The 27,193-nt window shown below is 30.9% G+C and overlaps 1 protein-coding gene across 2 annotated transcripts in view; it reads right to left on the minus strand.

Annotated features, from left to right (window-relative positions):
• LOC111687166 (catenin alpha) overlaps positions 1-27,193 on the minus strand; it is a 119,472-nt gene that overhangs the window by 79,250 nt on the left and 13,029 nt on the right. For both annotated transcript variants that reach the window (XM_046948058.1, XM_046948057.1), the window contains one exon: positions 2,717-3,093. In XM_046948058.1, the coding sequence (XP_046804014.1) occupies positions 2,717-3,093 (377 nt within the window). The remainder of the gene's footprint in view (positions 1-2,716; positions 3,094-27,193) is intronic.

Genomic DNA, 27,193 nt, shown 5'->3' on the forward strand with positions numbered 1-27,193 from the left:
AACGGCTGATCCGATCGGGATAAAATTTGGCGTGAGCGTAGCCAAGGAGTATTCGAGTTTAAGTTTTGAAGATGAACCCCGCAGATGCCCCAGGGACGGAGCTGTGGCGGCTCAAAGTAGGGTACCTACGACATGTAAAATTTTTAAACTCGTGCCATTTTTTGGTTTTTCACCCAAATACAAAGATTTATATTTTCTGAAAGCGCTCAACGAGATCTTGAAAAAAACACGGATTTTTTACATTTTTGCCCATAGGGTCCACATTTCTTTCAGGGCTGGGAAAATACTTTTGGAGTAAATAGAAAACATATTGAGGTTTCCAAAACTGCTTTCAGTTTTCTGATCCCAGCTTTGGGATTTTAGAACATGTCGCCCAAAGTAGAAGTTTTGATAAAAAATAGGTCATATTCGGAAGGACGCAGTGGCAACATTTTCAAAAAATAGGACAAGTTTTTTACGCCAAAGCGTTCTGCGTAAAGATACCTTTTAGAAAACTATAAAATTGTTATATGTTTTTAAAGAAAATTTTATTTTATTAATAAAAGAGTTAAGACACATTTTGGACAAAAAACGGCAAAAATCTAAAACTTTTTGAATTTTTAAATTAAAAAACGTATATTTTTGGATCTGTAAATTATATTGATCTGAAATTTTTTGTATATTATTGGAAATTTTGTTGTCTAACTAACAAGAAATTGAATCCATTTGGTCCAAAATTACGCCCGGTATTCAAAAAAAGGCGGACTGGTAAATTTTGTATCACTAAATTTTTAAATGCCTATAACTCGGATATTATAAGAGATGTTTTTACAAGACCTCGTCGAGCGCTTTCAGAAAATATAAAAATCTTTGTATTTGAATGAAAAACCAAAAAATGGCACGAGTTTAAAAATTTTACATGTCGTAGGTACCCTGCTTTGAGCCGCCACAGCTCCGTCCCTGGGGCATCTGCGGGGTTCACCTTCAAAACTTAAACTCGAATACTCCTTGGCTACGCTCACGCCAAATTTTATCCCGATCGGATCAGCCGTTTAGAAATGTCAGATTTATTTCCAAAAAATTTCCATTCTGCCCCACTGTGTATCAGAGAACTACAAAGCAGTTAAATCGAATTACATTCTTCATTGAGTAATTTGGAAGAAATATATCCTTTAGACTTAATGATGACTTTGCTAACTTACAAGCTGAAATATTAATGATAAAAGAGGCAATTGCTATAAATAATATTCAATGCTAAGATTCTGTAGCTTCCTATGGATTTTCCTAATTAAAAAAAAATGGCCAATACTAAGTGTTAGAGCAAATTTGCAAATGTTTTTGTAAAATATCGATTTGGCACAAGAGTAAATTAATATTGACTAAGATCATATAGTAGTATATAGGCGAAACTGATGGTCAAAAAACCGATTTTGTCCATTTTGAATACCAATCAAACTGCAACAATAGTTTAGGCCCTATCTTTCTTTTAAGAGACTGAAAGTCTGACTGACTGACAGACATGTCTAGATCGTTTGAGAATAAGAACCTAGAGAATTTCAATGTTACAAATGAGATCATAAGTTTATAGTCGAAACTAGGTAATTCAATGTTTCGTTTTTCTTAGCTTTTTAATCACATTCTTTTTAAAAAAGGCGTTCCGTAACTATATATATCGGAAATTTATTGTACTGCCAGAACGTATGATAACTTCTGTAAACAAATTTTCAGAATTTATAAAACTTTTTGATGATATAAAAATACGATAAATAAACATTTTATAAAAAGTTCGGCGTTCGGTCAAAATTTCGCCGAACACCGAACATTGGTAGAACCTCACACTACAAGTTATACAAGCCCTATTCAGAAAACGATTCTGAGCCGATTGGTATACTTTAAGGTGGGAACAATATTATTGTGCGTTACAAACATCAGCACAAACCCAATATACCCTCCTCACTATATTTTTATGGTTTAAATATTTTTCAATTTATTAAGTTCTTAGATAGTTATCAAATATATGTATCTAATAGAGTCATTGCTTTGCACTCAACTCATTATTTTTTTAGCATAGTATTTAAAAAGTTTTGTTATACTCAAATATTTTAAGTACTATCAAGTGACTGTGCAACTACATACAAATCGAGTCAGTAAACAATTTGTTTATGTTGAAACAATACAAAATAGATTGTTGTAAATTGTAGTAGATGGTGAAAATTTTGAAGGCTGATAAAGCTATTTCTCATGGCTAAAATAATATTATGTTCGAATATTCAAAATTAAGTTAAAAATCGATGTTATGTTCGAAAAGAAATGTTATACCTTTAAATTATTCTTTGGATCCAAAAGCTTAAAAAATTAGAAAATTCTAGTTGACGGTACCATATTACCTTCGAATATTCAAAATAAAGTTTGAAAATTCAAAGTAACATTCGAAGTTAATAATAGTTTTGATTTCACTCGATTCAATCACTTTATTCTACTTGATTTGAATCACATAAACACTCTCATTACTTGTATCGTTTAAACTGAGTATTAGCTAACAATTCTTATATTCAAATACTCTATTCATTTCATCCATAAAATAATGATTGAGTCAAACACATTATTTGAAAAAAATCAATTATTTTAATCAATATTTTTTCACACATGCAGGGATTTAGTATATAACTGTATAAAATATTAACTGTAAATAACATTAGTATATAACATAATTTGTATTACTGTATTATAAATTTACCCTCATATTGTTTAAGAGCTCATCTTGGCTTGAAGCATTTTTTAAACGGTTTAAATCATCTTCGACCACGTGTAATGATTTCAAAAGCAAGTGTACATCAACCATATCAGCTAATATCAAAAGACGCGTAACAGCTGAAAGTAAATTTCGAGCAGCCCGTACCATGTTACCTCGCTTAAGAGAGCTACATGGGTCTTCAGAAAACTCTCTAGCTGCAATACTCATAGCATCGCCCGTTTTACGTACTTCGTCGACAGCAGCTAACATTTCTTGAGTAATATCCGGATTTTCATATGCTATTTGATCACCCTTTTGAATAAAATTTTCTGTAGCCTTTTCTACAGCACCCACTAAAGCACTAGCTCTTTTAGATTTACCTAGAATAAATATCAAAATAGTACATTAGATAAATGCTTAAGGATAAATGGTTTTATGCATTGTATTTCAAACTAATTCTATTAGCCGTTTACACAATTGGTACTAAAGTAACCTTGTAGTGTTGGTATGTTTTATATTTAATGTGCCACGAAAAAGAGTTTGTTATATATCGGGTTGATAAATTTATAATTAAAATAAATAAATGATAAAACATATAATGAAAAGTAGATGTGTTAGGAACACATAAGAAGGAATTTCGACCGTACCCCCAACTAGGGCCTTTTGGCTTATAATTAATTTAAATGATCTATTATGTTAACAAAAGTCGACAAAACTCAGTTTTATAGAACTTTAAATGACACTACCGATGATCGGGCTTCATTTGATCCTACCCCCATACAAACTCCCCTTCAGAAAATGACTTCAAGGTCAAAATTCACTTACAAACACTATTAACACTTTTAAATTCTACATAAATATTATTGAAGAAAACTTAACTCCCCCTACAACATTTTTAAGGATAGGGCCATATTTTGCCCTACTCCCCTTTGAACCCTCCTGTAAAAAAAATCTTTTTTTGCCAAAATAAAAGTAAAATTACTCCGAAATAAAGTTAAAAAAAAAACAAACCAAATGCTTTATTTTTTTAAATAATCCCCATTTTTAACATACATACTGACAAGTGTAGGGTATTATATAGTCGGCTACGCCCGACTATACAGTCATACTTGTTTTGAATTATTTATATGCAACATAAGTTAGAAATTATAGTCGGGCGAGGCAGACCATATAATCCCTACACTTGTTACAAAAATAGCATTTAAGTTGAATTGTACCTTCCTTCAGATATACTTAAGCCATTTATTGTTGAATAAAATTGTGGACATTTAAGCCAGACTGTCTTTTTATAGGGGCTAGGGTCAAATGAGACCATACTATTTAGAAAAATACCATTCGATTATAATTTTTGTGTTTCGTAAAATATGGTCAAATATGAAATACAGGAAAATTCGAATACTTTTTTATTAAATAAAGCTAAATTAATTTAAGTAAATGCGAATTTTTAAAGTTTTAAAAAGCATGATATCAAAGCTAAGGACTGTCCAGACAATTTAACTTATTAATTTTGCATACATAATATGTTATTAAATTTGGTTTCTTTTCACATTATACTTAAATTCGAATACTTATGAGAGGCACTGTACATGTTAAAGCAATTAATAGATAAAAATAAAAAAACTGTTAAGTGAGTTATATGGCGACTAGGGTTATATATATTTATTTATATATATGTAGTTGGAACTATAAAGAAAGCACTCGACATAAAAGCATATGTAATGGTTTCTTTCTTGGAAATATAACATATCCGCAATTGTCGATGCACTGGGTGACCAAGGTGTTGATCAGCGGAAAACATGCTCAAGAACAGGACTATTAACTCTAATATGGGTATTGGTAGGACAAAGAATGTTGTGACAAGGGGCATGCAACAAGGTGGTGTTATCTCTTAATTCCTGTGGAATCTTGATGTAAAAGATGAAATCCTTTGTGAAAAGATGGCGTCTGCTATTATACTTTATGCATTGTACGGTCATAAGACCTATTTTGACCTACGGAGCTCTTGTTTTGTGGAGATACCAAACAAGGCACAAATATTCTAAACAAGGCACAAATATTAGCATGTGTTGTAATCACTGGCTATTCGATTTGTCCATCAAAATAGTAATATTTTAAAATAATAATAAAATAATAATAATAATAATAATAATAATAACAGTAATAATAATAATAATAATAATAATAAGAATAATAATAAGAAAATAATTTAGTATTTTCTTCAGAACTAGTAACCCGAACTGCTTCAAATTCGGGTGAAAAACCTATAAATTTTACATTAGCGTGTCACTGGAGGGATGTTGTCGAAGCAGTAAAAAACCGATATTTGGATGTCAAAAATAAAACAAATTCTGTTCATTATACTCTTATGAAAATTTCACTGGTTTTTGGCAAAATCTTGATGTACTTTAAATATGTTATTTGTAATGACTTTTTTACATACATTTTCTTACTTTTAACGAGGTTTTCATTTGTGAGGCAATATTTGTTTTGTAAAAGGTATATAAGAACCCCTGCATTTTTTGATGTATCAATGTGATATTCTTTGAAATGGACCAAAGTACATTACAGCCACCTAAAAGTTTCTTCGGATTTTCTTAAGCGCTTGAAAGACTTTTCGTTCGGTTTTTACATTTCCTTAAGCTAGCTTATGTACATTATAGTTAGGCCTAAAGAAATATTTTGCCGCAAACACTGTCTGAAATTCGTCTGTCTCTTAGACCACCTGACACCTTCACGGTTATTCAGACAGAGATATGTGCTACGTATACAGCCGCGAGGAGAATTCGGGAACTAAATATCGAAAACTCGATATCTTTTAACGGATTAGTCTTGTATATGACTTCCAGACTTGCCAAGAATAGGCTTAATTTTCTAAAAATGTGACATCTATAGCTATTTACGAATACAGTTGTAATACCGCGTAAATTTAATCCCATTATAATTAATACCTCCGGGTCAAATGCGCAATAAAAATTTTGTAAATGCAAACTTTTTATGATAATTTTAAAATTTAATTTTTTTCTTTGTATTTCAAACTTAAGACGTGATGCAAACATTTTGTAAATTTTATGGTGTAAATTATATTGATGAATTAAATAGAAAGAGAAATAAAATTTCTTCTTTTAATGCGGCCCTAGAAGCGTTTATCTGAAAAACATTTTCTTTCAGACAACTATAGCGCCATATGATTTGCGGAAATATTAGTGTAAAATAAAAGCTTTCTTTTTGTATTATGCAAAATCCGGTGCGCATTGAAAAATATTTTAAGGATATGCAGTTTTACGACCTAAATACAAATTTCATAACATTAAAAATAAATTGTATATGTATACAGAAAAATTTTTAGAAATTTTAAAACATTCACTAATGCGGTGAAAAAAATTTATTTGCAAAAAAATATTAATTTTCTACTTTGATTCGATATAAAAATATACGCGAATGCTATCTCAAATGACTATATTTTCAAACCGACTGATATATTAACCTAGTTCTTTTTGCAACTCATTGAAAAACTTCTCTAATTTTAGGATAATATTTTCGAATTTTTTTATTTGCTAAATTTTAAGTTTTGGAATGAATTTTTTTTAATTATCAGAGTATTTTCTGAAATATGAAATTTGAGATACTTATTTTAAAATGCGCTGATAGTCCTTATAAATGTTAACTAATTGATAGTTATTTTATTTTAAATAAACCTTAAACCAAGCAAAATATATGTGCAGACTTTTCTGATTATGTGCATATTTATCAAATATAATTCGTTAGTGATTTTATCTTTTACTTCAGAAATATTCTCCTTAGGTCTAAAGAAGAATATAAGAATAAAAAACAAATTGTCCTCCGCAAATGTGCAGAGTAGTCTCATAATTGTCGTAATACTAAAATTCCCTTTCGACAATGTGTAGATAAGACTGATGTTAATTGTTTAATACGTTAGAAAATGTGCAGAAAAGTCTAATAAAAAGTTTGATGATTATTCTGTAAAATGTCTAAGGGAAATTTAGAAATTCGTTAAAAATTCTGATAAAGTTAAAAAATATTTCAGAAAATTTCTGACATTAGACATGTCCGACCGAACTTTCGGGTACGGGTGAGGTTCGACCAATGTTCGGTGTTCGTTGAACACCGAACATTGGTCTAGTTTCGACTATATATCTTTGATATCACTTGTAACATTAAAAGTTTCTAGGTCCTTATTCTCAAACGATCTAGACATGTCTGTCAGTCAGTCTCTTAACTAATGATGCAGATTGATTGGTATTCAAAATGGACAAAATCGGTTTACATTTTGACATGGTCTCCATATAAGGTTCGCTTTAAAAAATGCCTAATTAAAAACCCTTTTCAAAAAATCTTCCGGATGTTTATATTTTGGTTTTAAATGTTATAAATTTATTACTTTTTAATCATAAATGCGTTTTTCATTTAAAATAAAGTTCGTGTTCACCGAACTTTCAAATTTACCGAAGTTCAGGTTTGGTGTTCGTTACCGAACGAAATTTTGAGTTCGGTCGGACTCCAATTAAAATGTTAAATTTATTGAAAAATATAAGTTATGGGGACTTCACAATAATTTTTTTTGTTTGAAATTTAACTTTTCTTCTTTCTTAAAACATGCATCATTTTGATAACAAAGAGTGACGTTTTGTATGGCAACAATGCAAATATTAATATTGTACTCTATTATTGTACTAAATTTATTATTATTTTTAGATTAACTAATCTGATCATTAATTGGCATTTGATTGCCAACTCAAAAACCCTCTCTAAAAAGAATCGTTTTATTTTTTGTAAATGAGAAATATCTTTTTTTTTAATTTTTAGACAATTAATTTTTGAGGAATGTAAATAAAATTTTAAAATTTTTTTCTGCGATAAGCTCCTAAAAACGGAAGTTTTAAGACCAATTTCGGAAAATATTGCATAAAATATTTTTTTACAAATATTGTTATTATTTTTCTTATATTTAGTACATACATACAGTGTCTCTCATAAGTATTCGAATTTAGGTATAATATGAAAAGAAACCAAATTTAATAACATATTTTGTATGCAAAATTAATAAATTAATTTGTTAAATTGCCTAGACAGTCCATAGCTTTGATATCACGTTTTTTAAAACTTTAAAAATTCACATTTACTTAAATTAATTCAACTTTTTTAAAAAAAGTCTATAAAATTACTTCACAAAAGTATTCGAATTTTTCCTGTATTTCATGTTTGACCATATTTTACGAAACATAAAAATTAGAATGGAATGGTCTTTTTGCTTTGTATGGTACACTTTTCATATAATATTATTAAAATTACGATTTTTGACCATATTTGCCATTTTTTTCTCTTTTCCAGAGATAAAACCAAAATTGAATATTGGGATTTAATAGATTCATTGAGGTGTCTAAAAATAATAATTTTTGTTATAAGGATCTGTTTTTAAACATTCCAAGATATATTTTTGGTATCTTTTTCCGTTTCTAATTAAATTATCTGGATCTTAACACCCTTTTCGTACCACTAGGATCGATATTTTCCGACAAAGTTGGCTAGTATATATTATTGTAGATATAAGCACTAATATATTTTTATTTTCGTAGCGGTACACGTGTGTGTGAAGTTAAATTCGAATTTAACTAGCAGAGACACAAACCACATTTTTTAACATTGCTCTTTTTGCAGCTAACAGAGCACTGTTAAGCATTTAACAGAAAGTACATGAAAAATTAAAAATAAATACTTTAAAATTTTCAGAAAATGAAAAACGAAAATTTCAAAACTTAAAAAAATATGAAAAATAAAAAAAATATTTTTTTAAAAAAATCAATATTTTAATAAAAAAGAAAAAAAATCTCTAAAAAATCACTATTTCAATAAGAAAAATGTTAAAAATTCTCTAAAGGATTGGTGTCCAATTTGGACAAATATGGGAATGCACACGTATACCACTATATATGAGTAGTAGTCTAAAGGGTCCCTAACAGGATTCTAGTAGTCATATGTCTGGAATAGTTTTGGAAGTTTTTTAAAAAATTTTTGAAAAAATCAATATTTCAATAAGAAAAATGTTAAAAATTCTCTAAAGGATTGGTGTCCAATTTGGACAAATATGGAAATGCACACGTATACCACTATATAGGTGTAGTAGTCTGAAGGGTCCTTAACAGGATTCCGGTAGTCATATGTCTGGAATAGTTTTGGAAGTTTTTTAAAAAATTTTTGAAAAAATCAATATTTCAATAAGAAAAATGTTAAAAATTCTCTAAAGGATTGGTGTCCAATTTGGACAAATATGGAAATGCACACGTATACCACTACATAGGTGTAGTAGTCTGAAGGGTCCTTAACAGGATTCCGGTAGTCATATGTCTGGAATAGTTTTGGAAGTTTTTTAAAAAATTTTTGAAAAAATCAATATTTCAATAAGAAAAATGTTAAAAATTCTCTAAAGGATTGGTGTCCAATTTGGACAAATATGGAAATGCACACGTATACCACTATATAGGAGTAGTAGTCTAAAGGGTCCCTAACAGGATTCCGGTAGTCATATGTCTGGAATAGTCTTGGAAGTTTTTTAAAAAATTTTTGAATAATCAATATTTCAATAAGAAAAATGTTAAAAATTCTCTAAAGGATTGGTGTCCAATTTGGACAAATATGGAAATGCACACGTATACCACTATATAGGAGTAGTAGTCTAAAGGGTCCCTAACAGGATTCCGGTAGTCATATGTCTGGAATAGTTTTGGAAGTTTTTTAAAAAAATTTTGAAAAAATCAATATTTCAATAAGAAAAATGTTAAAAATTCTCTAAAGGATTGGTGTCCAATTTGGACAAATATGGAAATGCACACGTATACCACTATATAGGAGTAGTAGTCTAAAGGGTCCCTAACAGGATTCCGGTAGTCATATGTCTGGAATAGTTTTGGAAGTTTTTTAAAAAATTTTTGAAAAAATCAATATTTCAATAAGAAAAATGTTAAAAATTCTCTAAAGGATTGGTGTCCAATTTGGACAAATATGGAAATGCACACGTATACCACTATATAAGTGTAGTAGTCTGAAGGGCCCTTAACAGGATTCTGGTAGTCATATGTCTGGAGTAGTTTTGGAAGTTTTTTAAAAAATTTTTGAAAAAATCAATATTTCAATAAGAAAAATGTTAAAAATTATCTAAAGGATTGGTGTCCAATTTGGACAAATATGGAAATGCACACGTATACCACTATATAGGAGTAGTAGTCTAAAGGGTCCCTAACAGGATTCTGGTAGTCAAATTGTAAAAAATGGATATTTTAATAATAAAATTATTTATTTTTTTTTCGTCTTAAAGTAAAAAATGTAAAATGGTATGTTTTAACTGTATGTGTGCATAAAAATTGTCAGCTCAAAAAACTTAATGTGGATAAATAAGAAACCTAATAGTGTTAATGTTACTTTTTATCTGAAAATCTCTTTTACAATTGGCCGCAATCTAGCTTTCTCTTAAAATTTATGTATTAAATGTCATCTACAACGGACCAATTCTTTTTTGTAAGAATTTTTTAACAAAAGATGAGCATACAAATAAATAACATTAACTTTTACTGAATTTTACTTTTTCCTTTTTTATATAAAATGAAAAAAACATTAACATTAAAGTTTTTGAAAAACTCTTTATTGAGTTGTTTTTTTGTGTTTCTAGTAAAGATAAAAGTGTTTCTATTAGTGATTTTAAAAGTGGCGGTGTAACAGAGTTGTATGAAATATATTTTGAAAAATACAATTCTATAGCAAGTAGTCTTAAAACCTTACAAAAGGCTAACAATAGAACACAACGACTGCGTGTATATACGCATATTAGAAATACTGTAAGTATCGTTTTTAAAATCTTTACAGGTAGTATGTATAAAAATTGTTACATTTCTTTGAAGATATAAATCAATTATGTACTTGTTAACTTTAATATTTTTGTGGTCTGTGTGAAATTTATAACATAGCCTTTTTTAAATAGCCTTTTTTTAAAACAATGACTTCTTATATTTTAATGTTAATTTATTCTTTTTTGAATTTGTTATGTTTATATTATTTGTTACAATTAGTATAAAAAACTACAATATTTTTTATTGTTCCTCTTTTTTGTTTCAAAATTCATTCAAATTTACGCACAAAAATTGTTCTCTATTAAATGCATTGGCATTGTTTTCTTTTGTTTATGTAATAAACAAATAAATAGGGAATAACTTTACATACATATGTATATATGTATGTGTTTATAATTATACAGGCGAACTTTTTTTATTTTAATTTCCAATCAAGAAAATCAAAACAAAAACAATCAAAATACGTAGGGTAAATGCACCTAATGTCGGCATGACCCAGTAGTCGGCATTTTTTAAATAAAATTGTAAATAATTACGAGAAACAGTGCAAATTTATTAAGGTTCCACCTTTATTTGATAAAAAATATGGTGTTTTTGCTCTATGAAATGAGTAAATTTAAGTAGGATGAATAATTTCGACTCTATTTGACATTATTTAGTGACACCTTTTTAGCTTTTTCAGTACTGTCAGTTTTCTTAAAAAAAGATTAGTTTTAGTGCCACCTTAAACAAGTGAATATTAATAATAAATTAAATGATTTATTTGACAAACATTGGTTTTAATGAAAGAAAACAGTTGAAATATTCATTTTAAAGTGAAAAAGTTATTTAAAAATATTTTTTTTTGTAATTTTAATCCCTGCGGCCATTAGGGACAAAATTTTATATGATTTTCTATAGTCGGCATCGAAGTGCCGACTGCTGGGTATTAAGTTCGAACATAAGTATTCTATAGTCGGCACTTTAAAATTTTTAATTTCTCTATAGAAAATTGGGTATATTATAAAAAATTTGTATATAACATTTTTCTCTTCAAAAATTATATGTATACGAGTTATTTTTGTAAAGAAAATTTATGTATAACACTTTTTTCTATAAAAATTTATGTGTATTACAATTTTCTCTATAGAAGATTGATTGTACAAAATTTGTTTCTAAAGGGAATTATGTGTATACAATTTTTTCTATAGAAAATTTTAAGTATAACAATTTTTTATACAAAAAATTATGTGTATAACAGTTTTTATTAAAAATTGTGTGTATACCCAATTCTTTAAATAGAAAATTAGTTCAATAATAGGTTTTTCTATAGATGATCAACATCTTCTCTACAGAATATAATTTTCTATACAAAAAATATGTGTAACTTTTGTATATTGAAATTTATCTAACAAAGATTGCTTCTCAACTGTTTTTCTACAAAAAACATTATGAGTATAACAGTTTTTTTCTATAGTAAATTTCTAATATGACAATTCTTCTATAGATTCTTCTATAGTTTTTAAAAAAATTCCAAAACTATTCCAGACATATGACTACCGGAATCCTGTTAAGGACCCTTTAGACTACTACACCTATATAGTGGTATACGTGTGCATTTTCATATTTGTCCAAATTGGGCACCAATCCTTTAGAGATTTTTTAACATTTTTCTTATTGAAATATTGATTTTTTCAAAAATTTTTTAAAAAACTTCCAAGACTATTCCAGACATATGACTACCGGAATCCTGTTAGGAACCCTTTAGACTACTACTCCTATATAGTGGTATACGTGTGCATTTCCATATTTGTCCAAAATCGACACCAATCCTTCAGAGAATTTTTAACATTTTTCTAATTGAAATATTGATTTTTTCAAAAATTTTTTAAAAAACTTTCAAAACTATTCCAGACATATGACTACCGGAGTCCTGTTAAGGACCCTTTAGACTACTACTCCTATATAGTGGTATACGTGTGCATTTCCATATTTGTCCAAATTGGACACCAATCCTTTAGAGAATTTTTAACATTTTTCTTATTGAAATATTGATTTTTTCAAAATTTTTTATAAAAAACTTCCAAGACTATTCCAGACATATGACTACCGGAATCCCGTTAGGGACCCTTTAGACTACTACTCCTATATAGTGGTATACGTGTGCATTTCCATATTTGTCCAAATTGGACACCAATCCTTTAGAGAATTTTTAACATTTTTCTTATTGAAATATTGATTTTTTCAAAAATTTTTTAAAAAACTTCCAAAACTATTCCAGATATATGACTACCGGAATCCTGTTAAGGACCCTTCAGACTACTACACCTATATAGTGGTATACGTGTGCATTTCCATATTTGTCCAAATTGGACACCAATCCTTTAGAGAATTTTTAACATTTTTCTTATTGAAATATTGATTTTTTCAAAAATTTTTTAAAAAACTTCCAAAACTATTCCAGACATATGACTACTAGAATCCTGTTAGGGACCCTTTAGACTACTACTCATATATAGTGGTATACGTGTGCATTCCCATATTTGTCCAAATTGGACACCAATCCTTTAGAGAATTTTTAACATTTTTCTTATTGAAATAGTGATTTTTTAGAGATTTTTTTTTCTTTTTTATTAAAATATTGATTTTTTTCAAAAAATATTTTTTTATTTTTCATATTTTTTTAAGTTCTGAAATTTTCGTTTTTCATTTTCTGAAAATTTTAAAGTATTTATTTTTAATTTTTCATGTACTTTCTGTTAAATGCTTAACAGTGCTCTGTTAGCTGCAAAAAGAGCAATGTTAAAAAATGTGGTTTGTGTCTCTGCTAGTTAAATTCGAATTTAACTTCACACACATTAATACTTTTGTCTCAATCGAATCAAATTTTTAACAATAATTTGACATTTTGAAAATAAAAACAAGTAATTGTGCTATATTCGGCTGTGCCGAATCTTATATACCCTTCACCATAGTGTATTTTAAACATCTTTTATAAATTTTAAATTTTTTTTCCCGACTACATTATTATTACATCAAAAGCTAAACAAAAAGAACAACAACAACGCTAAACGAAATAAAACACAAGATACACAAGGCATCTAAACCCGCGGTGGCCTGAAAGAGAATGAATGAAAATACGTGTACTTTGCACTGAAAAAAATTTTATGGTTGTACATATTTGTGCCCTATGCACTTGGTACTCTTTTGTTTTTGTAAATGCGCTTAGCTATAGACAGTTTTCTATAAACTTATATACGCTTAACACTAGCAATACGTTGTTGTTGTTCTTAACAGTATACAAGCAAGAGTAAAACAACAACACTTTCGTATTCAATGCTAGTAAACATTGACGAGACGTAGATTTTGTTTTTGTTTATCGAAAAAACAATGTTTTAAAAAGCACTTGGAAAAATATTGTGTTAGTTTTAAATTTCAAACTTACATTATTCGCATAAAAATTATTGTACAATAACTCACAATCTACTCTCATATAATTGAAAACGTTTTAAATACTTTTTTCTATTCATTAAAAAATATATTTGCAAAACAAAAGGGAAAATTATTTTATTTTAACAAAAAATGCAAATCATATTTTTTTGCTGTGTATTTTTTGTATGTTTGGATTCCAAACATAGCTTGTCTAATAGAATTATTGAAGATTCGGATCTCGCCGATATCTGGGATCCTCTAAAAACTGTCAGACAGACGGACAGACGGACAGACAGACGGGCGGACTCCGCTATCTATAAGGATCCAGAATATATATACTTTATAGGTTCGGAAAATTATATTATAGAAATTACACACGGAATGACAAACTTATATATACCATTCTCACGAAGGTGAAGGGTATAAAAACAATTCTTTTCTGATCGTCAACATAAGTACTACGTGCTCTTGTCGTTATTACTTCTACGAGGTAAAATAATAATAATAATAATAATAAATACAAAGAGATCTACGTCTCATTAAATTTGCAAATATTTTGTTTTATTTCCATAAAATCTTGGGAAATTGTGGTGGAGCTGAACATTTGGTCCTAGCGAACCGGATTTTTGTGTATCATATATGGATTTTTGGCATCTTCACTCCAACATCCCTTGGAAAACATACAGTCCACCGAAGATATATTTATTATTAATTTTTACGAAGTTTCTACGAAATAAGGTACGTACAGTGTCTCTCATAAGTATTTGAATTTAGGTATAGTATGAAAAGAAACCTAATTTAATAACATATTTTGTATGCAAAATTAATAAATTAATTTGTTAAATTGTTTAAACTGTCCTTACCTTTGATATCACGCTTTTGAAAACATTAAAAATCCACATTTACTTAAATTAATTAAGCCTTATTTAAAAAAAGTCCATAAAATTACCTCACAAAAGTATACGAATTTTTTCTGTATTTCATATTTGACTATATTATACGAAACACAAAAATTAGAATATGTTTTTTTGCTACAAATTGTTTTAAGGGTAACTATCAACCGAATGGATATATTTTGGACCATTTGGTCCACAATTTTGGGGAATTTGTACCATCTTTTCATGTAATATCATTAAAATGGCGATTTTTGGCAATATTTGTATTTTTTCTCTTTTTTCCCAGCGATAAAATCAAAATTTGTTATTGGGATTTAATAGATTCCTTCAGGTATCTAAAAATAATATTTTTTGTTACAAGAATCTGTATTAAAACGTTCCAAGATATATTATTGGAATCATTCTTCTATCGCTAATTCAATTTATTGGAACTCAAGTCCATTTTTATAATACTAGGGTCAAAATTTTTCGGGGAAACTTGTCTTCTATATATTGTTTTAGATATCAGCTGTTATACATTTTAAGTTTTTAATATATTGTGGAAGTGTACAACTCCAAAGCATTTATCGAAGAAACGTCATTCAATAAAGTGGAATCATTCTTTTTATAATAAATGGCCTCTAGGCTGAATGCCACCATATAATTATGGTCTAACTCAAAAATATTGATATCTGTTTAAATATTATCTACTATGATCAAAATAAACCCAAAATTTTGAACATACAGTGTTGTTGTAATGGGCAACATAATCATGAATGTTATGAGTAGTAACAACTAAAATTTACTGTATAGGATCACGTTTTGTTAAGGCATGTTTTGGAGTTGTATACCGCTACGATGTCTTGAAAATTTTAAATATATTAGTGCTTATATCTACAATAATATATACTAGCCAAATTTGTCGGAAAATATCGATCCTAGTGGTACGAAAAGGGTGTTAAGATCCAGATAATTTAATTAGAAACAGAAGAACGATACCAAAAATATATCTTGGAATGTTTAAAAACAGATCCTTATAACAAAAATTGTTATTTTTAGACACCTCAAGGAATCTATTAAATCCCAATATAAAATTTTGGTTTTATCACTGGAAAAAGAGAAAAAAATGGCAAATATGGTCAAAAATCGTAATTTTAATGATATTATATGAAAAGATGGTACAAATGCCCTAAAATTGTGGGCCAAATGGGCCAAAAATATATCTTTTCGGTTGATAGTAACCTCTTAAAACAATTTTAAGCAAAAAGACCATTCCATTCTAATTTTTATGTTTCATAAAATATGGACAAACATGAAATACAGGAAAAATTCGAATACTTTTGTGAAGTAATTTTATAGACTTTTTTTAAAAAAAGTTAAATTAATTTAAGTAAATGTGAATTTTTAAAGTTTTAAAAAACGTGATATCAAAGCTAAGGACTGTCAAGACAATTTAACAAATTAATTCATTAATTTTGCATACAAAATATGTTATTAAATTTGGTTTCTTTTCATATAATACCTAAATTCGAATACTTATGAGAGATACGGTAAATATATTTCAATTGTGAGCAAGTGATAAAAAATTCTATAGTTGTTTCGCGAACACACACACACACATATTTTTTGTGATTTTTCAATTTGTTTAACTTGTTGTATTTGTGGATATTTTGCACTAATTGTAACTTTAATTTATATCAAAAAATATTTAAATTCTTTTGATCCTACGGACAATAATTAAAATCGATATTATTGATCATATTATACACTTCACCTTCGTGAGAAGGGTATATACATATAAGTTTGTCATTCCGTTGGTAATTTCTATAATATAATTTTCCGACCCTATAAAGTATATATATTCTGGATCCTTATAGATAGCGGAGTCCGTCTGTCTGTCTGTCTGTCTGTCCGTCTGTCTGTTGAAATCAGTTTTTAGAGGACCCCAGATATCGGCGAGATCCGAATCTTCAATAATTCTATTAGACATGCTTTCGAGAAGATCGCTATTTAAAATCAGCAAAATCGGTCGGTAAATAACGGAGATATGAGCAAAAATCCGAGACAACCTCTGAAAATTTCATCAAAAAATTGTTATAAAAGCAACAACAACACTGCATATAGAAAAAGATGTACAGGTGTGTGTGTAGATGTATTTGGTTTTATTCAGCTGTGTATTTTCTACTAAAATACACAGCAAAAAAATATGATTTGCATTTTTTGTTAAAATAAAATAATTTTCCCTTTTGTTTTGCAAATATATTTTTTAATGAATAGAGCAAGTTCACACAACGTTTTCAATTATATGAGAGTAGATTGTGAGTTATTGTACAATAATTTTTATGCGAATAATGTAAGTTTGAAATTTAAAACTAACACAAATTTTTTCCAAGTGCTTTTTAAAACAATTTTTTTTACGATAAACAAAAACAAAATCTACGTCTCGTCAATGTTTACCAGCAATGAATATGAAAGTGTTGTTTTACTCTTGCTTGTATACTGTTAAGAACAACAACAACGTATTGCTAGTATTAAGCGCATATAAGTGTATAGAAAACACACTGTCTATAGCTAAGCGCATTTACAAAAACAAAAGAATACCAAGCGCATAGGGCTTAGGCAGCCTTTTTTTGGATGCTGTTGGCGTTATTGCGTTGTTATTTTTGTTTTTCTGTTTTTTTCTTTATGTATGTTTAGATGTCTGTTGGTTTAGATGCCTTGTGTATTTTGTGGTTTATTTCGTTTAGCGTTGTTGTTGTTCTTTTTGTTTAGCTTTTGATGTAATAATAATGTAGTCGGGAAAAAATTTAAAATTTATAAAAGATGTTTAACAGTGAATGAGCATAACTTCTGCACTAATTGTCTTTCGAGGACACATACTGCCAGAAGTTGCAAAATAAATAATAATTGTTATATGCAATAATCGACATCACTCGACGCTTCATATACAACATTTAGAAAATTCTGTGGTTGAAAGACCTACTGTTTCTACGGAACAGAACTCTGGTGCGGTTCTACGACCTACTAACTCCCACTACCAACAATCATATACGTCCAATAATGTAACGTCCAATTCACAAGCGTTTCATACTAGTCAAAACCAGTCTGTTCTATTAGGGACAGCTATGGTAAATATAATTCATAATAACAATAAGTATCAGGTCCGCGCTTTAATTGATTCGGATTCGGAATGCTCTTACATTTCTGAACGATTACGGAAAAGGTTAAAACTTTCCACGCATTCTGTATACGCTCAAGTTTCTGGCATCAATAATGTAGTTATTGGAGTTTCTAAATATTGTCCTGTGGAAATTGGTTCCGACTTAGACTCTTCAGTAAACCTTAGTACAAACGCATTTGTTTTACCAAAAATTTCGGGAAATTTGCCTTCAACTTCCGTAAATATCGATATTAAAAAGTTATTGCCAAATCTTCGTTTGGCGGATTCAATTTTTTTAGATAGTAAGCCTGTAGATATTCTTATTGGTGCGGATTTATATCATCGTATAATTTTACCGGAAGTACAGCAAAATATATTAGGGTCATTATTGGCACAAAAAACTATATTTGGATGGATTCTGACAGGACCAGCCAATCCCAGGGACTTTGAATCACATATCGCAAATTTACAATACACTACGTGGTCTAACGCTTCTTAACGTTTGTTTGAATATCACTAAAAATGCTCACAAGAATATATTTACGTCTACTTTAATATACATACTAAATTTAAATACACCACTTTGAGGTTGGGTCATTTATGACCATGCCCCTCTTTAAGGGGCCCAGTTCATGTCTGCTTAAAACCATTCTCCATTTGAGAGCAGTATGTAGTCTGCGAAAAACTACATCCCATAGGCTTTGTCCTATGGGAACCATTATTTTACCAGCCCAGTCTGGTATGATACCTTGTTTTATAAAAAAATATATATTACAAAAAAGAAAAAAAAACATAATAAATCTATAGATCTCAATGTTAATTGTAACACTCTTTAGTGTTGCAAGGTGGCCGGTAATGTTCAAGTTCGATTTATGGTTTACACTAGTTTTGATAACATATGCAAATACTATTTTTTGCGACGTTAGTTTGCCACCAATTTACGTTTTGTAAAGTAAAAAACACTTATTTTCTGATCGTCAACATAAGCACTACGTGCTCTTGTCGTTATTACTTCTACGAGGTAAAATAATAATAAATACAGAGAAATCTACGTCTCATTAAATTTGCAAATATTTTGTTTTATTTTCATAAAATCTTAGGAAATTGTGGTGGAGCTGAACAATACCTGAAGTATGGATACATTTTAATTTCAAGAAATGTTTGAAGCTGGAAAAGATTGCAGTACGCACATTATATTTTCCTGGGTAAAATTCTTATCAAGTTAAATGTTATTTAAAATTACGAAAATAAAAAAAATATCAAGATTTCATTACTATAATCGAATTTTTCAATACCATTTGGAGTTATGGTAACTATTTTTTCGGTTAGTCTACATATAGGCATTTTCACCGAAAAGTCCACCGTGGCTCAAAAACTAAAAGTCATCAAAAATAAAATTTCAATTTCTATTATAGAAAAAGATTAAAATTTTATTAAATTAAAGAGCCCAGAACTTTTCTTAACCACTATGATGAGAAATCGGAATTAAAAGTTACAATAATATTTCAGGCACATTTTTGCACCTTTAGTAGCATTTGCTTTTAATAGTTTTTATTATTTTAAAGGCTAATATTTAAATGAACTTTTATCGGAACACATTTGTTGAAATAATAGTTATCCTAAAACATACAAATATAAAAAGATAAAGGCAAATTTTTGGTTTTCTTTCATAGAATTTTAAATGTCACGATTTATCCCGATAACTCTTTAGTTGGTGTTCAGAAGTATTCAAAACTTTTAATCTAAATCAAGTTTAGGATATAGAACTCAATTTAAAAGAAAAAAAATAATTCTAAGCGGGGTTATTTTTTATAGAATTTCAAAGTCTGTCACGTCACGTCACATCACATAAATTTTCTCAAGTGCAACCATCGAATTGTGAAATATTGTTATTTAAAAAGATGTGATATTTAGGCAATTTATTCAATTAGGTGATAGTTATGATTTTTTAGTTGATAAGTGGAAGAAAAAGCACAGAAATTCAACAAATGATATTTTTAAGAAATGTATAGAAAAAAAGTGATTTTCGGATATCGGCTTTATATGGGCGATATGACCGATTATTGTATTATCATCAGAAGGGTCAGTAGTTGTACATTTGGAAGTTTTTTATGTGTTTGTATTATCAGGATGGCGAAATATTAGTTATATATCCAAGTTTATGGGTATATCAAATGTGGGCTTTGTATGGAAGCTATGCCTAATCATGGACCAATTTTTTAAAAAATTAGGATGAACGATTTTTGTGTATGTCAAAAATATTTGTGTTGAATTTTATGGTCATATAAGCAATTTTAAAAGTTTTATGTTAATTAATGTTAATTCTTATATTATTCTTGTACGGGAACTATTTTCAACTAAAATGTTATTAAATAGTCGAAATATTTCTCCGATTCCAAAAACTTTCAACAATGTCCGTCCAAAATAAACCTATGGACTAATTAATTTTCAATAATATTGCAAATTTCATCAATGGGAATTTTTGTCACATGTCACGTCACGTCACACATAACGGCTTGTACAAAAAATCTGAAAACAATTTTTTAGTTCTAAAAGCTGAAAAACAATCAATAAATTACTATAAAAAAGGTTTTAACCAAATAGCCAGGTGAAACTCGCAGATTTATACATGTTTGTCAAAAAAGAAATAAGCAACTTCTATTTCTGTCAGATCACGTCACTACTTATATCTTATGGAGCTATTGAAGCCCTATATAAAAATATAAAAAATATATAAGTATATATATATTTTTCATCTCTTTTAAACGTACGACCAAAATAGTACTGAAATATTCGGCTATTACAATCGATTGATGTGATAGTTGTCGTAACTGACCAAATTCGATTGGCGACAAATTCTGTTGCCACAACGAAACTGTTTTCTCTGTGTAGCTGTTTCCTAAAACTTGGCCGATGGCCGATCCTAAAAAAAATGGTAGACAGGCTTTGATTCGTAAAAACTTACTTATACCGAATTTCATCGCTATACTCACATTTTTCGGCCGGTAAGGAGCTTTAAAGTTAAATTCTGAAGAGGACTTTTTATGGAGGGTAGGGTCAATTATGGACCGATCCACATAAAATTTCACAAAGACCTTTTGTCTATCATGGAACTTTTGTGTGTCGAATTTTATTGCTATATTCGTATTTTCATGCCAGTAATGAGCATTTAAATCATTTTTTGAAGGGAATCTTATAAGTAGGGTCAATTATGGATGGATCCATATAAAATTTAGTAGATTTTGACTCGCATGAAACTTATGTGTATGAATTTCATTGCTATATTCTTATTTTTAAGCTTATAATGAGTGTTGTAGTGATTTTCCGAAGTGGACCTTATATGGGGGGTAGGGTCAATTATGGTCCGATCCTAAAAAAATGGTAGACAGGTTTTGATTCGTAAGACACTTACTTATACCGAATTTAATCGCTATAATCGCATTTTTGGGCCGGTAATGAGTGTTAAAGTCATTTGCTAAAGGGGACCTTATATGGGGGGTAGGTCAATTATGGACCGATCCTAAAAAAAATTGTAGAAAAATTTTGGCTTATATAAAACCTCTTTATGTCGAATTTCATCGCTATGCTCGTGGTTCTAAAGCAGCAGTTAAAGCTGTTTTCTGGAGGTCCTCTTGTATGGAGGCTATTCGAAAAAGTGAACCGTTAGCAATTATCGTTAACTTTAGGTCAGTCTAAACAGAATGTTAGGGCGCAATTTATACGGACAGAATCCTATCTCTTGAGAAATCCTGTCATCAAGAATATGTATGATGACGTCGTTAGGGAATATTTAACTTTAGACCATATGCATCCTTCTTCTTGCTACCTGCCTCATCATCCTGTTATTAAATTGGACAGAAAGACTACAAAATTACGGGTGGTTTTCAATGCGTCGAATAAAACGTCTCACGGCAACAGTCTTAACGATTGTTTATTTGTGGGACCCACATTACAGGCAGATCTCGTTTTCCTGATTTTACGTTGGCGCTTTTTTAGGTTTGTGTTTAATTGTGATATAACACAAATGTATAGGCAGATTAGACTTGATAGTTCTCATACTCCATTTCAACGAATTTTGTTTCGTGATTCTCCGACGGAGGAAATTCAAGAGTATGAGTTACAGACTGTAACCTTGGGTGTAAATTGTGCACCTTATCTTGCCATCCGTACTTTGGTACAATTGGCTGAAGATTCCGAAGCTGAGTACCCTCTAGCGGCGAAAATACTTCGGAAATGTATGTACGTCGATGACGTACATACACGAGATCCCAACCGCTTTGATCGCGCGAGATCAACTTATAGCGGCATTAGCATCAGCGGGGTTTGTTCTTAGGAAATGGACTTCGAATGAGAAATCCATCTTATCTGGTATACCCGTTGAGCATTTAGTAGATGCCAAACTATTGACATTTATTGAGTCAAGTAGCTCAAAAACTCTTGGGTTACAGTGGAATGCTTATTCTGACTCGTTTTATTTTAATGTGGATCGTATTTCGATGCGATGAAGTCACACAAAAAGAGAGTTACTATCTATAATAGCTAGATTATTTTACCCTGTTGGATGGTTAGGACCATTCATTATTGTCGCTAAGATGATAATGCAGAAGGTTTGGCAAGACCAGATATATTGGGACGCATCTCTTAAGCCCGCTACTGAAGCCGAATGGCAAAAATTTGCTACTTCATATCATGAAGTAAACGACATTCAGATTCCTAGATGTGTTAATTATATACCTAATTCTACAGTGGAGCTTCATGTCTTTTCAGATGCATCTGAAAAAGCCTATGCAGGGGTAATTTATGCTAGAGTCGAAAGACCTAATGGCGAAATTTATACCCATTTGTTAACTGCTAAAACAAAAGTAGCTCCCATCAAATCAATTTCTCTACCACGACTTGAACTCTGTGGTGCAGTTCTTGCGACGGATCTTTTAAAATCCGTATTATATGAAATTGACATCCCATTATGTCAAATATATTGTTGGACTGATTCTACAATCGTCCTTGCTTGGCTGAAAAAGGACCCTTGTTCATGGGCAACCTTTGTAGCCAACAGAGTTTGTAAAATTCAGGAAGTGGTCGGAAGACATAATTGGCACCATGTCAAATCTTACGAAAACCCAGCAGACTTGGGAAGTCGAGGTATTTCACCCTCTGATTTGACACAGAACAAACTATGGTGGCATGCTCCAAATTGGCTTCGGGAAAAAAGCACTACCTGGAATCTAGGAAATTTGTCTTTATTAGATACGGACTTAGAGGCTCGTGCAGTAAAATCTCATGCTTCATTTTTTTCGAATTATGAAGACATTCTTGAGAGATTTTCTTCTCTTGATAGGGCAATGCGAGTGTTAGCCTATGTATTTAGATTTTTCTATAATACTCACCCGGCTCATAGGAATCGAAATTCCTTTGAGACTACTATTGTGACAAACATTGAGAAAGTAAAACTACGATTGGCAGTTTTGGCTCAAAAAGTAAATTTTGTCGAAGAATACCAATGTCTTTTGGATAAAAGACCACTATCTTCGAAAAGTCCTTTATTGACTTTGAATCCATTTCTGGATAATGAGGGTGTTATGAGACTTAATGGTCGTTTGACAAAATCACCTTCGTTAGTCTATACCGAACGGCATCCCATATTGTTGCCATATTCATGTCGCTTTACCCGTCTTTTGATTGAGTTCGTACATACGATTTCTATCCACGGTGGAAATCAGTTAATGCTCAGGATCTAAGGATCGAATATTGGGTACCCCGACTAAAAACACTAGTTCGAGCTGTTATTAATCGATGCAAACGGTGTATTCTTGACCGTAAGCGCACCCGTACCCAAATAATTCCAGCATTACCCCCCGAACGAACTCAGATAGGCCGACCATTTACGACAACTGGAGTCGACTTTGCTGGGCCTTTTGATATAAGAAACTTAAATAGTAGATCGTGTCAAACTTTAAAGGCCTACGTTTGTATTTTTGTCTGTTTTGCGACTAAGGCCATTCATTTGGAAGTCACTTCAGATTTATCAACTGATAGATTTCTGGCTGCTTTTAATCGGTTTATATCGAGACGAGGTTGTCCCACTACTATGTTTTTCGACAACGGAACGAACTTTGTGGGAGCTTCTCGTGAAATAGAAAGGGATTTTAGAACATTTTTGTCAGAAAGTCGTGCTCGGATGTATTCCACTTACGGTATTAATGGACTAACATGGCGATTTATTCCAGCGGGCGCTCCTCATATGGGAGGCTTATGGTAAGCGGGAGTTCGAAGTTTTAAACTTAATTTCCGTAAAGAAGCTAAGTCCGTGAAAAATACCTTTGAGGAATTATCGACGGTTCTCGCAAGAATTGAGGCTTGTCTCAATTCGAGACCGTTGTGTCCTATGAGTGATGATCCGAATGAGCCAGTAGCTCTTACGCCTGGTCATTTTTTGATTGGATCACCCATCCTTGCTCCACCGGAGCCTTCTATTTACGAATCTCCAATCAGTCTCATAAATAGATATATGAAAGTTAAAGCTCTCACCCATCATTTCTGCAAACGATGGACGGAAGAATATCTTTCAAATCTTCATAAAAGATATAAATGGAAATACCCTGAACGAGACATAGCTGTAGGTGACTTAGTAGTTATAAAAAATGAACCAATGTCTCCGACTTCCTGGAAACTTGGTAGAGTCGTTAAAACTTATCCGGGAAGTGATGAACACGTTCGCGTGGCTGACATACGAACAGAAAATGGCATAATAAAGCGACCAATCACAAAATTAGTTGTTTTGACTAATGAAACTTTATAAAATTAATATTAAATAATTTTCCTTGTTCCTAGTACCATGGAAGCTTTAACCATTGCAATGGAAGATGCGCTCTTAGAGTCCGACAAGGAAGTAATGGAGGTAGAGGACCAAGGATCTAAGGTGGCTACAGTAGCTGATCCAGCCCCTATTCCAGCCCCTGCTACGATTCCGGATCCAGTTCCTGCTCCAACACCATCTCCAACACCATCGCTAACCCCTACTTTGGTATCTGCTTCAGCATCAGAGTTGCTTGCCTTAAAAGTCGCTTCGGTTGAGAAGTTTTCTAAATCTACGGATCCAGACCCGGCAGCAGCTCCCACACCCGCAAAGGCATCAAATGTGGAATCCTCGGGCTCGAATGTATGTAAACAGTGTAGAGGAAGACACCCGCACTCACCAGGAAAAAGTCAAAAGAAGAAAGGCGCGAAACCTAAACCTCCTACTTCAGCGCAGGCAAAAGCGAAATCTATGCCCTATCCCGTCCAGACTTCTCTTGTGCCATAAAGACATTCTATTAACCTGTCTCCGACCTTAAAGGTAAATTTGTTGATAGGTAACCGTCGAATTTTGGTCCGAGCGGTTTTAGACCTGTGTTCTCCGGCCAATCTCCATATTGAGAAAGTAAAAACCATATTTAATTGTGCTGTGAATGTTATTTATTCATGGGTACAGTCGAGAGACTGAAAAAAATCCTCCTGTGGGACTTCGGTTCTATGGGGAAATTCGAGAGACTTCTTAAAAATCCTCCTGTGGGACTTTGGTTCTATGGGGAAAGTCGAGAGACTTCTTAAAAATCCTCCTGTGGGACTTCGGTTCTATGGGGAAAGTCGAGAGACTTCTTAAAAATCTAAGCAGGTCCTTTGACCTTTCGTCGATAATTTTAAAATTTGAAAAAATAATAATTATGAAAAAAAATTGAAAAGAAAACATAATAAGGAGTGAGATCGAAAAATTCTTAACACACGTTTTTCATTACATTTTTCAACCAAAGTATTATTTAATTTTTTTTTTTTTTTTGATCAAGTTACCTTTGAAAAACATGTCAGTTATTATGTGTAATGTCAATAATATTAATTTTTTTGTTAATCTGATTAAAATGAGTGACCAGAAAAAAGTGCGTACTGAAATTATTAAATATTTTCAACTAAACCCAACTTGGTCTTACAAAAAGTTGGCCAAGCATACAAAGGTCTGCCGTCAAACTGTTTCCAATGTTATTAAACAGTACCGGGAGAACTTGTCAGTTGATAGAAAACCTGGTTGAGGTAGAAGGAATGGTCCACATGATGTTTCTAAAGCCAAAAAAAAAAATAGAACGCATTTTCAAAAGAGCTCCCAACATATCCGGTAGGAAAGCAGCTCGGTTAGCTCAGTGCTCGGACTATTTGGTACGAAAAGTTAAAGCTAATGCAGGTTTAAAAACATACAAGGCTCAAAAAGTTCCTGACAGGAACGCTGCTAAACATTTAGAGGCCAAAAACAGAGCACGGAAATTGAAGTCAAGTTTTATAAAAAAAATATTCTTGCTGCATAATGGATAACGAAACGTATGTTCTGGCAGATTTTTCGCAACTTCCAGGTCAAAAGTTTTATGTTGCTGATGCTCGAGGGAATGTTGAAGAAAAGTTTAGGACCCAAAAACAGACAAAATTTCCCAGAAAGTTCTTGGTATGGCAAGCAATATGCAGTTGCGGGAAAAGAAGCCAATCATTTGTTTCAACGGGCTCTATAAATACCGAAATTTACATCAAGGAATGTTTACAAAAAAGGATGCTTCCATTCATAAGACTTCATAATGTGTCCACTTATTTTTGGCCTGACTTGGCATCCTGTCACTATGGTAAACAAGCCCTTGAGTGGTACAAGAACAATAATGTGGTATTTGTACCAAGAGAGGCAAATCCTCCAAACTGCCCGGAGCTAAGGCCAGTGGAGAGATATTGGGCTCTTGTTAAAAGAGAATTGAAGAGTACAAAAAAGGTGTCCAAAAGTGTGGTAGATTTTAAACGGAGATGGACTACATGTTCGAGCAAAGTGACAGAAAGCACTATAAAAACGTTAATGGAAGGGTTTCCGAAAAGGGTTCAAAATTTCATCACTAGTGATTAAAACTATAAAAATATTTTTTTTTTGTAAATTGTAATAATAATTTGAATCAAATAAAAAAAATAAAGCTGTAAGTTTAGTGGTTTCTTTTTTATAAACATATATGTATGTTAAGAATTTTTCGATCTCACTCCTTATAAATAGATATATAATAATGGGAAAAAATGTACACACAGAAAAAAGATTGATTGGAAATCGGCTACTATGATAAATATTTTGTTAAATTAATTAAAATTCTATTGCTGTTATTAAAAATCTGTAAAATTAACA

This window comes from Lucilia cuprina, chromosome 4 (genome assembly GCF_022045245.1).
Source record: "Lucilia cuprina isolate Lc7/37 chromosome 4, ASM2204524v1, whole genome shotgun sequence".
Classification (NCBI taxonomy): domain Eukaryota; kingdom Metazoa; phylum Arthropoda; class Insecta; order Diptera; family Calliphoridae; genus Lucilia; species Lucilia cuprina.